This window comes from Copadichromis virginalis, linkage group LG9 (genome assembly GCF_057382275.1).
Source record: "Copadichromis virginalis isolate Kocher_CV1m ecotype Utaka linkage group LG9, C_Virginalis_male_GT1.1, whole genome shotgun sequence".
Taxonomy (NCBI): domain Eukaryota; kingdom Metazoa; phylum Chordata; class Actinopteri; order Cichliformes; family Cichlidae; genus Copadichromis; species Copadichromis virginalis.
The window spans coordinates 16,788,686-16,802,599 of record NC_140626.1 but is presented as its reverse complement, the minus strand read 5'-3'; the positions used below and the strand labels follow the sequence as shown (position 1 = coordinate 16,802,599).

Below are 13,914 nucleotides of genomic sequence, written 5' to 3'. Positions count from 1 at the left end.
TCTCACAGGTCTTCCTGCTGAAAAACATCCCCACTGCCATGCTTCACTGTACGGATGTATTAGCCAGATGATGAGTGGTGCCTGGTTTTCTCCAGATATAACACTTGGCATTCAGACCAAAGAGTTCAATCTTTGTTTGATCAGACCAGGGTATTTAGGTGAGCTGTCATGTAGTGGCTTCCATCTGGCCATTATGCCATACAGGCTTGATTGGTGAAGGGCTGCAGAAATATTTGTGGAGAGGGGGGAACCTTCGAAAAGGCCAGAGTAACACTGGAAATTGTAGAAACATCTCACAGATGAACGCAAGTGAGTTTGACTTTCATGGAAAAGGCTGTGAATATCTGTGGATTATTATTTTATTTTTTAATAATCTTTGTAATTATGGTATGTGTAGAATTTTAAGGTGAGAAATGAATTTCATCCATTTTGGAATTAGACTGTAACATGACAAAATATGGAACAAGTAAAGCACTGTGAATACATGCAGACGCACTGTACATTTATTCTTTGCAAATATATATACCTCAGCCCTCTGCACCCCTTTATGGCCGCATGTGCTCTGTTTCCCTATAACTGCTGTGGATGGCCAGCAATTTTCTACAAGCAACTATGAAATCATTTTTGAGACCTTATATTTAAATTTACTTGAATAACACCAACACAGAAAAAATAGATATGCCAATGAAATATTCTGTAGTGTTTTACATTTGTACCCGAGATACTTTAAATGTTCTGGTCAGTGTTTCACCTCAGATGTGAAGCGTCGACATATGTTTGCTCTGGATGAGGCTGTTAAACTTTGTAAAATGAGTCCGATACAGGTCGACGAGTCAGTTCCCTTTTAACCAATATGAATGATGATTTGCTGAGAATATCCTTAACTTTTCTATTGGTTTCAATGCTGTGTCAGTGTTAGTGAACCTTCTAACATTGTCAGACTCAGGGAATTAGCAAATAAACTCTTACAAAGTGGGAATTTAATCAATCTGCTTATTACAGGAAAGTGTGATTTTTAGGATACTTGAGCCTAACATTAGCTAGCATAAAGGTTCATCATCAGTTGATATTTAGCCACCTTGTTGTCAGCTGTCCAGAGCAAGAAGGGTCATAAGCATGTTTAAGCATGCTGATGCCTGTTTTCTGACTTCAGTTCAGGAAATGAGGCTACAGGTAAGGAGGAAGAGGATAAGGGAATACATAGTGCAGTCAGACGAACAATAGGATGAGAAAGAGATGAAAGTCTAAAATTATAAATCTTAAATAGAGAGGTGTTTAGTGTTCACCAGATTTCCCATTTCTTTCTTTCTTTGGGAATTCTCACGACTCTCGAACATTATTGGGGTATAGATGGTTAACTGGATAAGTAAGTACTTTCCTTTTTCTTAGTTAACAAGTGAGAAGTCAGCCTAACAACCACATAAAATAAACAAAACACATTGTAAGCTCATTTTGCTGGAGGTTTCATTGTTGCGCATATGGCTGCCTCAGCACCATCCTCTGTGTGTTGAATCATGAATAGCTTTGGTAATGCCTCCCACCATGATAATTCCATGCTGTGCTGTTATATCCATGCTTGGAGGAAGAAGACAAATGTACAAATTTTCACATATCCACTTATATGGATTTCAGGACTTTATTGAGCATTAAAAAATATACAACAAGGAAAATATCATTTTCCTTTCCCCATATTTATGTTTTTCCTTTTCAAAATCTGATTTAATGCTTCCAGATGAACGACCCATGATCCAAAGGGACAAAATGAAAAACAAAATAAATAAAAATAGAGCAGTCCTTTTTAGTTCAACAGTATAAGTTGGAAACCACTGAAACAGTTAGCATATCTGTTTGTTGATATCCTTCACTGAAAATCTGAAAAACGGATTTCAAACAGATTTGGTTTGAACAAGACTGAAATCACAGACTAGGTCGTCACATCTGACTCTGGATCTCCGTAGAGTTCTGCTAGTTTCTGGAACTGGGGTCCCCAGTTATCCAGATAGTTAAAATCCTGCTCCGAATGTGTGCCGGGTGAGTCTAAAGGACTGATGGATCCTGTAGGTGAGCCCTGACCCTCGTAAGCGTAGGTCTGAAGTGAATCGTACGGCGGCACGCTAGTGTCCATGTCGGCCTCCACTAGTTTCTGCTTGATGAATTGATGCACATCCACCTCATCCAGCTCCACAGACGGGCTGCGATGGATGCGGGGCGGGCCGCAATGTTTCCTCCCCTCTGGGCGAATGTCCCGTCGGAACTTGAGCTCCTCTGCGGCAGCCGGGTTACGAAGAGCGATGATGTCGAAAGCCTCCGTGTCCTCCTCGCCACCGCCCTCATCATCATAGGTGACCACATTCTCTCTAATGTCTTCTTCAGAGATGATAAGGGGCTCTTTCTTGCTCCGCCTTAGAGTAATAAACAGGACTACAATTGCTGCAACACAGAAAAAAGATGGTTTACAGTGTTAGTGCTAATAACGGTGAGGACAGTTAAAAGATGCTAATGTGCTATGTGCTAATATCGGGCCTGTTAAATGTGTTTGTTTCTTAAAAAAAAAAAAATCACTGCACCAAAGCTGGGTTTTTTGGCATATATACAGTATATAATTTCCACCAGGATGCTTAAAATAACACGGGGCTAAAAAGCTGGATACCAGTAAGAAGCATTAGAAATCATTAGCAATGAATCCCTGATTATTATTTGAATGCTAACGATTGACACGGTGGCGATGTGCACATCAGAGTCATTGCTGGAGCCAATTCAACCTCATATTCAATCAAAATGTCCAACATTTCAAATACTTTTCTCATGCAATGACCTCTAAGTTTTATGTGAATAGAAAGAATGTGCCTGCTCATCTACATTAAAGGAAATACGGCCTGATGTTGCCAAATGTCTGTACTGACAAGTAGCTTACAGTGTAAAATATATTTTCCAACTCTTAATGAAGTCATGAAGTCAAGTAATACTTGATAACGTGCTAGAGTTTGAAACTTGTTACTGCAGCTAATGAGAGTTATGCTTCTTTGAGTTAATGATGACCTCTTAGCAATATGTTAACGTGAACATTTATTTAATAAAATGGCTTCAGTGAGAGAAGAAAATTTTTACAGCAGTGCAATATCTAAAAGGAGTTCATTAAGTTACATTAGCACAGACAAGTGAGATATATCAGTATTACTGCAGAGCCGACTGGGCTTCACACTGAAGCTGCATTGCAAGCTACCAGGAGAAAAAACTGTGCATTTTGGCATTGCACATCTAACTGTTATATTCTATATTCACCTAAAAGCAACACACTATTGTGTTAGATCGGCCTGTAATGATGAGGCACCTAACGCATACAAGGTGAGAGATAGGAAGGTGATGTGTTGGATAAAGAGTAACAGGATTCAGCTTTCATAACCTCAGGGATGCACCGATGCATTTACCTGATCTATTCAAGCAAAACATTTTTTGTATACATATTGCAGTAGATTCGGCATGCTGTAACTGACTATAAAGCAGTTCTGTTGTCAGTGTACCTCAAAACATCCTCTCTTCAAACTTGAGTTAGTCAACCACTGGAGACTTTATTCCAGTAGTTCAATTTTGTAGGTAAGAAAAAAAGTAAAACCAAAGTGCAGAGTTTCAACTGAATTAAAAAATCTATACATTACACAAAACACCCTTTTATTTTTGCAACTTTGTAACACTGCTTGGCTTCTTATTAGATTAGATCTATGGATCTGAATTAAACTAGCCTCCTTAAGTTAAGCATGAGGACTCAAATAGTGAAATGTATAAAGAAAAATTTTTTCATGTCTTTAATATTTGATTTTTTTTTTAATGGCAAGATAACAACTTTGGTGCAGTGAGACACACACACACACAAAACTGTCTCACTATACCCTCATACACCTGATGAATAAAGTGATTACACTCAAATTCATTAAAAGTTTCACCACTGAGTGTGTTTCCATGCTTGTGTTTTAAAATTTATTTTTAAAAAAGGGTGATTAATCTGTACAAACCCCCCCTAAACTTTATTCCACCTGGTGCTTTGCCCAAGTGGGGTTATAGAGGGTGAAAAATGCAATTTGTCTGGGACAGTGCTTATCACTCAGCTTGTTTACAGCAACCAATTACACAAAGCCACCATGTGACTGTGTGAGGCAACTTGGGAAAATCACTGAGCAGAAAAAGGAAACAATTTATTTTTTGATTATTTATTTAACTTTGTCATGCACGTGTTGTAGCTGATACGGTTAAAACTGTTTTGCACCACGTCTCTCTTGCGCTATCTGCAGTTTAATGCCTCGCTGTGATTTGGAGGTAAACAACCTTAGCATACAGTAAAAATGTTACTGAGACTCTGAGAAAACGCACCTTTATTACTTGCTGGCATTTCATACATCAGACAGCAGTTTCCACAGTTCATGATCTACTTGCATTTAAAGTATATTCCTGTCCACTGTGCAAACTATATTGGAATACACTTTCTCCATTAAAGCTTCATAATGGGCTATTCAGGTCATTCCATGTGGCTAGCCTATACCAGCTATAGGGTATATGTGTTGCTCAGTATAACACTCATGGCACTGAAAGCACTATTTGAGTCTACAGATTTGTGTCAGTTACAGTAGAGACTGTTGCACAAGTCACATTTATTATGTGATTATAGGAGATGTGACTGTGTTGTATTATAAAATTAGGTTTCTACAGTAGTGTGCGAAAGTCTTTAGCTGTTGCTCATTTCCTAATATTTTGCTAGAAAAATGGGAACTAGGTAGAGCAATATGGAAATACAACATATAAGGCAAAAAAAGGATTTGTACAATTCTAACAAGCTTGAAAGTCAATATTTGGTATGAACACCTTTATTCTTCAACATAGAATAGAATAGAATAGAATAGCGTTTATTTTCATTGTACAAGGTACAACGAAATTGGAGTGCCACTCCCTTGGTGCAAAATGCAATAATAAATATAAGTATAAAATATAAAAAGTACAATAAAACAACCAAAGTACTCAAACAATAATAAGTACGATATATACAGAATAGCAAAATTCATATAATGATAATATGAGTAGCAGCATAATATAGTGACAGTGGCAAGTATGGTATAGTTAAGCAGGTTCAATTGTTTTGTGCTTATTTACTACGGTGATAGCTCTGGGAAAGAAGCTATCCCTGAATCTGTTTGTCCTGGTTTTATGTGACCTGTACCGTCGGCCTGACGGTAATAGTTCAAGCAGTTGATTACTGGGGTGAGAGTGGTCCTTAATGATATTGCCAGCTCTGCTGAGGTACCGAGAGTTTGCAATGGCCTCCAGGCTGGGCAGAGAACAGCCAGTGATCTTCTGGGCTGTGTTGATGACCCTCTGCAGTACTTTCCTGTCTGCAACTGAGCACCCTGCATACCATGTTGTATGCAGGACATGAACCGTCTTAGACAATCTTACTTGAAATTTCTTTAACTAGTCCTCAGGAATAGTTCTCCAGGCTTCCTGAAGGACATCCCAAAGCTCTTTTTACTCTGTTCTCTGTCAAGATGATCCCAGAATGGTTCACTAATTTTGAGGTCCAGACTCTGGGGAGGTAAATCCATGACTTCTGCACAGCAGCCTTTCTGTTATCCTCCAGTTAGTTAACCAGTTTCCTTAACGTTTTAATGACATGCTGGACAACATGCCAAGACATTCTGAACCTTTGGCTAATTGGTCTTTGGAAATCACATTGTTGTGAGATACTATGTTACGCCTGTTAAACTGTGTTATCTGTGGACTTTTTCATAGATTTAACTAAAGCACAAATAGTTTGCTTTTGTTTGTTTTCCTTTTTTGTGTGATCCCTCCTAAAATGATCAGGTACAAGGACTGGACTGAAAATGAGTGAAATAGTAGCAGTCAGTGTCCATAGAGAAACTTTCAGAAAGCCTATTGCTCAAGACCAATGGACCATGTGTCTGGCTCCTTGGAAGCAAGACTAAAGAAATGAGTAGTAGCTTAGAACTTTTGCCCTGTGTGATATAATAAGTAAGTGGAAACTCATAAGCATCAAACCAAAGGTCAAAGAGAGCAAAACTTGGTTAACTGGAACATTGCTACAGAACTTCTATTATTTTTATGGATCAATATGCAAGCCATGGAGTTCATTATTTATATTTCAAATATGCAAGACAGGCTTTAAAATCATTATTAGAAAAAAAACGTGGTTTGTAAATAAGAGATGGAGTCCTGAGGGAAAAGAATGAGTCAATCAGATTAACACTGACACTTTGACTAGTAGCCATTTTATTTGTACTAAAACGAAAGGCAAGTTTCAAGGCTTATTACATAAAATAAGATGCTAAAATGAACTTAAATCTTACCCTTGAAATGATATTTATGGTAATCTGTGTCAGTACAAACTCATAAGGGTTTAGATATCAAGGAGGCTGTAGAGATTATTCTAAAATTCCTCATTTAACCCAGCTAGTAAAGTAATAGTGTACTATTTCCTCCATAGTGAGTTAATATTAGTATTGGAAACTACATCCAAACAATGATGGGCTTATGAATATTTTAAGCTATTTAAGGCATGCGTAAAGGTCATTATCAGCTGAATCATTAGTTTGCATCCCTTTCTGGTTTGCTGCAGGCCTAATTAAATGGCTTATTAGAGGGCACAGAGATAAAGCACGGACATTAATCGGACAAACAGAAAACAATCAGCCACAGACAAGTCACACTGACAAGCAAAGATGAGCAAGAACTGAAACTGCGTGCGCTGTGTGTTTAGGCGATACACTGATTTGGTAGCACTTCTCTTTACTAAACAGCTAGCTATAGTTTACATGTTTTTAAAAAAAGATTTTTGTATTTTCTGGTCCAAGGTTTATAGCATATTCATTATTGCACATTAATTAGCCTAAGCAAACTCTCAAAGGCTGCAAAGAGTTTCAAAATAATCAGTGCATGCACATTGTGTTGCTTTCTTTGACTTAGGATACTCCATGTGTGCATAAGCTCTTCCTAATTTGCACTGAGGTCTGATCACAATGACAGCAATATAATGGAAGATGATTAAAGGCCTGTAAGTTTAACGTCATTATGCGGTAAATGTCGAGATACATGTTGGTTGCATGCTAGTACCAAAGCCTAAACACACTGAGATGCTTAGCCTGACAGTACTGAGGGACAGGAGTGTATGACATGCAAAAGAAGTCTCCCAGGGGAATTAAAAAAATGAGCATATCATGTTTAGAGAACGCGCACCATCATTTCAATCCGACATTAAGCTACTTCTTCATTATATTTGGTAAAAGAATGGTGCAGAGGTGCCAAATTTTGAGGAATGGTGAAAAGATGTTGAATTATGAAAAACAACACAGGCAAGAAAAATGGAATGTATTTATTTATTTTTTGACTGGGACACACTGACAAAATCTCAAATTTCTTTGGGTGACCCTCTGTCGAGAGGCGCTACGTGAGAGACAAAGAACCTGAGACTAGAAAGTGTGAAAGTATAGCTGTATATCTCAGATTCCTGTAAAGTTATTTATTTCATATTCTGTATAGTTTTTCATATTTATATCCTGTCCATATCCTGTACATAGCTTGTACTCACTACAGCCTGTACATACTTATAGTTATAGAATATTCACAACATACTTCATACCGTGTACATTATAACATAATAGACCCATTTCTGTAATATACTCACATATCTATATTATTGCTAATATATATTGTAATATATCTATATCACTAAGCACTTCTGGATGGATGCAAACTGCATTTCGTTGCCCTGTACCTGTGCATGTGCAATGACAATAAAGTTGAATTCTATTCTATTCTAAAATACAACACAGGTGAAACACAAAAAGAAAGCAGGTGTGATATTTTGTGTCTCTTCCTTGTTCTCTTTGCTTCTCTGTTCAAAACAGGCTCTTTCTTGTGCTGATGATTAGTGATTCAGCATGTGTCTCTCACTCAAGGGTTTGCACCAAACAGTGGTGATGGCCTTTTGTTCGTCTCAGCCAGAGGCTGGCATAGAGGACGAAGAAAGCTGGTATGAATATGCATAACCTTCATGCACTAATGTCCACAGACAATCAGTAAAGAGAGGAGGGGAGAGGAGCATTGATGAACCTTTGTTATTACATAGTTTTTCCTAATCATGTTCTGATGTACTTTGGTTTGCAGCAATCCTCACACCTTTAGTAAATTTAACAATTTTCATTCAATCTTCTGTTTGAATTTTCAATATATGTCAAAGATTTATTTATTTTTTGGTCTGACCTCTGATGCTTGCTGTCCAATGTTCTAAATTCATGCGGCCAGATCATATTTCCAAGTTTACATATAATCACTTACTGTCACTGCAAAGAGGGGTTGCCATAGTAACAAGGCATGCATTTTCATTGAAGACATGTTTTCTCGGTGCTGTGACAAGCTGGCAACACCAAATAAGCCCTGTGTATTTTCAATGTATTTCTGATGGTCTTTTATATTCGTGGCGCGTAACACATCCTTCACACATGAAATCAGCAGAGTGGTATCTATGTTGGCTGTCACCATATCCTTCCAAGCTTGTCCTATGCTCTTCTAGTCACAACATGCAATGTCAAACACTTTCCCTGCAGGGAGTGATGGAAGGATTTAAAAAAAAAGAGATTTGATTGTAAGTAAGACAGAAGACTCAAACTAAATTCCCAATTTTAAAGAAATTGATTGGATTCACATTTCTTTCTGAATCGAGTTGCCTCAGACTAAAAAAGTTCCCGTCTTCAAGTGGCGCAGCGTCATTCATAATAGCCTGTCAGTTGTACACACTGCCTCTCTCTTCTCGTATTGACCCTACAATCATCATTCCTCTCACTTTTTACTGTCTTTGTCCTTCCCATCTCCTTTTTAGTCACCTTCCTTCTAAACTCTTCTTTGTGTGCTCTCCTTCTCTTCTGTCCTTCACATGCTCTTCCTTTTCTTCTAACTCTTTCTACCCTCATTCCAGATTCTACCTGTGTCCTCACATGCCTTTTCATCCTCTGCCCTTGTCATAGCTTTTCAAAACCTCCCACTCTTCCTTGCACTTCTATGGTCCATCTCCTCCATCCATGGCCTCCATATATTTGCCCCCGGGCAGCGCACCCCTGCCGAAATCCCCACAGTGGCTGTCCCAACTTACCCAGCAGGATAACGATGCACAGCAGGATGGCAATCAAGGCCCCCGTGCTGAGACCTGCTGATGACAGGAATGCTTCGCCTTGGCACATCCGGATCCTGCCATGGCGCTGGCATGGGCACACCCGCAGGGTCAAGGTGCTGGTTCCGCTCAACGAAGGCTCCCCACCGTCCCACACTACAATGGGCAGCTCGTAGAGCTCCTGTGTCAGGTGGTTGAAACGGCGTCGTCTTGCAATAATGCTGGCTGTACTGTCTGTAAAAGAAAAGCAAAAGTAAAGAGTTAATAAAAATGGTGTCCTTGGTTAAAAAGACTTATTCTCTGGTTCCTCATTTTAGTCAGATGTCTTTTTAGTCAGATGTCTCTTCCTGTGAAGTATATAATTTCCTGTTTATGTATAAGTGTCATTAGCTAAATACATCAAAAAAAGCATTCACTGGGTATTGTGAATGCTATTTTTTCTTCTTCTTTTGAAGTATTTGAAGCTGGTCGATTTCTTACAAACTCTACAGCTTTCCTGTGTGCCAAAGCTAATTCATTTCAAAGGTATTCATTTACTATTTTAATGTGCTGCAAAAGAGCAGATCACCTTGGCCCTTGCAGAAACATTTCTGTCAATGAAACATGTTACTTAGATAAACAAAAGTAAAAAGGCTGGGGAAAAAAGGAAATGAGGTAGACTTCTAGTAGGTTCTATAGCAAGGCTGAGCAATAAAACTGAAGCAAATGACAAGACACACAAAATCACTGAAAAATCATCTTTGGAAATTACATTAATATTTTACTAACCTTTACCCTGAATGTACCATTTTATAATCGTGTGCACTCACCACATCTATTGGACAGACTGGGGAGTATAGTAGCAAATATTTATTTTAATAATGAAATTACAGATATATAAAATCTAAGGGCTGGATTTACAAAGCAAAGTAAATTAGCAGGACACAAAAATTCAAACAACATCTTCCAAGAGTACAATCATCTTTAAACAAAGTTTACTTTCAATGAGTCAACACCATCAAAGTAGTGGGCCAAAATATAAGAAGAACCACTGAGAAAGCAAGTCATCTAATAAGAAAAATACATATACAATATAATGTAAGCTCAGGTTTACTTGGTGTATTTCTCCACTGGAAGAGTTTAGCAATTCAGATCAATGAAAGGTAATTGAAGGAAATTCAATATGAATTTGATAGAGAGCAAATTCTTCTCAAAGAAATTGTATTTGAGCTGTGTGTGATCTTGAGGGTTTAAAAAGTAATTCTCTGGATAATACTGGAAGCTCTGATAAAGATTCATATGCGAGGCTTGGTTTTCAAACATTCAGGATGACTAAGTGAAGAGCAACAGGACGGGATTCACCCATGCCAATAAAACACTTGTTTTGATGCCTCTGGCATTCCAAAAACAATAAAATTGCCGTAAACTGCCTACAACAAAGGATAGTAAATCAGGTTTGCATGACCAATTGGAAAACTCTCCTTCCAAGATTTTGAGCTCCAAAAAGGAAACTCCCAAAACGGCCAGCTGCATAAATACTTGTGTCTACGCCTTTAATCTGCAAAATTGACACAGTGCCTTATTAGTAAATTCCATTAATAGATTTTTAATGGGAACAGAGGGTTTTGAGGTGGCATCAGTTGCAGATTATTATGCAGATATATAATTATATGCTGCAGCTTCACCAAGCTTTAGAGATCTTTTATTTTTAATTCCTTTGGGATATTAATGACAACTTAGCTGCTGCTGGTATAGGTGTGTGCATAACGACAAATACATATTTAAAATATGAGCTACACATAAAACTGGATAGTTGTATTGTATATTCGATTTGGAAAAGGAATTTCCCCTCTTCCAGTGTAAGAGATGCATTGCAGGTTTAAGTAACAACTTAAGTGCGATACATACTAGTGCAAATCTTAATATTTGGCGGTAGATTTATGAATTTGAAGACAAACGTGCATCGGTGTGCAAAATCTGGAAACGTTAACAGATGTAACATGAACACTAGGACAGCAGCATAAGCAGGACTTTTAAGGTATTGCACATAACTGGACGTAAGACATGTAGGTGTATAGTAACATAAAGATAATGATGATGATGTATCAAAGTACTATCCTTGAACAGAACCAGCTTTGCCATCCCTGTTCATTTTAGCTATAAGCATGGGTGAATCAGCTACCTGGATGAATAACTTGGGCCTCACATGACTGGCTACCCAGAAACTAGCAGATGACACATTGCATGCTGATACATATTCGTGAAGTATTTCAGGTTTCAAAAATGCTGAATCGTGCACAAGGGCAACCTTTTCTCTGCACTCAGTGAAAACACCTCCGCCATGCTGTACTATCGCTCTGCTGCTCAGAGACCTCGCCTCCCACTCCAATCTCTGCTCCATCTATGAATAATTATAATGATCGACAGTTGGAATGACAACACGTACTTCAAGCTTTATTAAGTCAGACTCGCAGTATCACTGTATCAGCAAGCAGATGGGTGGGGGTTTTGAGAGAGTGCAGTGTGAGAGATGCAAATAACAAGAGAGAAAGATGGGGAGGTGGAAGATGAGAGCAGAAGAGGGCGATGCATGGGGATGAATGGAGGAGGAATGTATGTATGTATGTGTGAGCCAAAGGAAGGAGTATTGAGGATGGAGAAGGAGGCTAAAGCACACAGAGACAAACAAGCTCTGTGTAAGTGATGTTCTCCAACAGAGCTTGTGCACTTTGAAGCACAGTTCCACAGCAGCATAGGTCCTTGTACAGACCACAGCGAGGAAGTTCGCATCAATTATGTCATGCTAATTTCACATTAAACCTCCTGTCATCACAGGTGGGTGGAGGAGAGCTCTGTGCTTGTTGATTAATACTGCAGCGAGAAGGGCCATCTGCAAGCACACTGAATCCACGTGAGAGGAAACACAGTACTCTTTCGTAAAGTCTCAGTTTAACCATGTGGCGTCTCCAATACCATGTGGCATTTCTTGCAGTACATGACAGGTAATCAAACAGCAAATGAGAGAAGATCTGGTTTTTAGGAAAGTATTAGGAAAGTAATATTTTGGCAATCACTAGAAAAAATGCTCCTTTTTTTCTGGTGTCTGCTACAGCATGGTGAAAGCCTCCTTACACTGGGTTTTAAAATGGCCTATTTTTCTTTTTTACTTTACCAGAAGCATTAGCATGATGTTGGTTATCACTTACATAACTTTTGTGCCACTTATTCATTCCAGTCTCTCCTTTTTTGAGATAAGGCATTTATTATACAGTGCATCAGAAATTTTACAGCAGAAAAAAGTAAGTTTCATAAAATGTGGTTATGATAAAATTTAAATAGCCAGTTATTTAAACTTTATTATTGCCTTATTTTGCTCTTAACCATGAAATGACAAATAACAGCATTAATATTAATCATTAGTTATGACACTGCTGCCATGACATTCTGATGGTATCAATACACACACACAATATTTTATGATGCACTTGTAATTGTTTAGAAATTGCCAGTGTCAGTTTGTACCAAGGTCACCATTTGTGCTGTTGTTCTGTGAGAGATGTTGTGTTTGACATCTAAGGGTTAATAATGATTAATAACAAAATAAAAGAGTGAAACTGCTCTCTATTCAAACAGATGAAAACTGCAGTTTAATTCACTACAATGTTGCAGTTTATTAATCATGGTTATTATAAAGACCTATCAAATAAGTTTGGTAGACATGCAGAGATGATCAGGATAGTTAATGGCAATGTCTTTACTCAATAATGAGTCAATTATGAACTCAATTGTGTGCTCAGGGTTGTATTTTCCTATTGGTAATGTTCATAGTGTGAATAGGGAATCCTTGTTCTGATGCTCTATAGAACATATGAAGTGTGCCTGAAAAAATAAAACAGAGCTAAAATAAACCAACAATAGACACATGCGACGCAACCACATCTCTGCAGACTTCACACTTGCCTACACATGCACTTACTTGGATTCCTTGTGAACTTTGGTGGGTGTGTGTAGGTGCCGCTGATGGGATTCAGCACGAACTTTCTTCTTAGCTGCCACTTGAAATTTAACATTGTTCTATAGTTCCACTATTTTGGGAAAAATATATTCTGGGTCACAGAGCAAACGTGGGTACTTAAAGTTAATGATTACAGTCATTGCAGATGTTTGTACAGGCTTATACATACAAACAATAAGAAAATATGTTTATTTAGGTGTTACAGACTCAGCAATACTTTTATTAATTAATTTAAGGGTAAGTATGATGTGTCAGTATATTGAATTTGTGGCTACAATCTCACAGTTAATTCATAAGACAATAATATGAGACTCAGATAACAGTTTAATTTACAATATCAAAGAGTATTAAAAACACTTTCTGATAAGGTTCAGTAAAGAAGTGTGTCAAAGTGTAAGGCGAGGAATCAAATCGGACAATTTTGGCACAAGGCACCAATCCCTGTGTCACCTTATAAATCACTCAATGCTGCTGAAACTTCTTTTACTTTGGATGCTGAGACTGTATCATTTATCACAGATGAATGACACTGGCTAGTTTCCAAAGAAAGGCAGAAAAAATAACTTTTTTAATGTGGTATGGTAGCACATCATAAGCACAATGTCTTATGACCTATTTAAACAAAATAGGTGCTTTTTCTTTTTTCCAAATAAGCTTTTATCAGAGAAAATAAGGTCACTTGAAATTGAGTGAATAATGCAGAAACACAGTTTTCTGCCAATTCAATTAAGGTTATAATTCACTGTGAAACTAT

At 37.9% G+C, this 13,914-nt stretch overlaps 1 protein-coding gene across 1 annotated transcript in view; it reads right to left on the bottom strand.

Annotated features, from left to right (window-relative positions):
• Positions 1-1,608: 1,608 nt before the first annotated feature.
• Positions 1,609-13,914, bottom strand: part of LOC146701666 (cadherin-18) — a 95,377-nt gene continuing 83,071 nt past the window's right edge. The window contains exons 11-12 of the mRNA XM_085467954.1: positions 9,149-9,400; positions 1,609-2,430 (exon numbers count right to left, since the gene is read on the bottom strand). Of these exons, the coding sequence (XP_085324080.1) occupies positions 1,925-2,430; positions 9,149-9,400 (758 nt within the window). The 3' untranslated portion in view covers positions 1,609-1,924. The remainder of the gene's footprint in view (positions 2,431-9,148; positions 9,401-13,914) is intronic.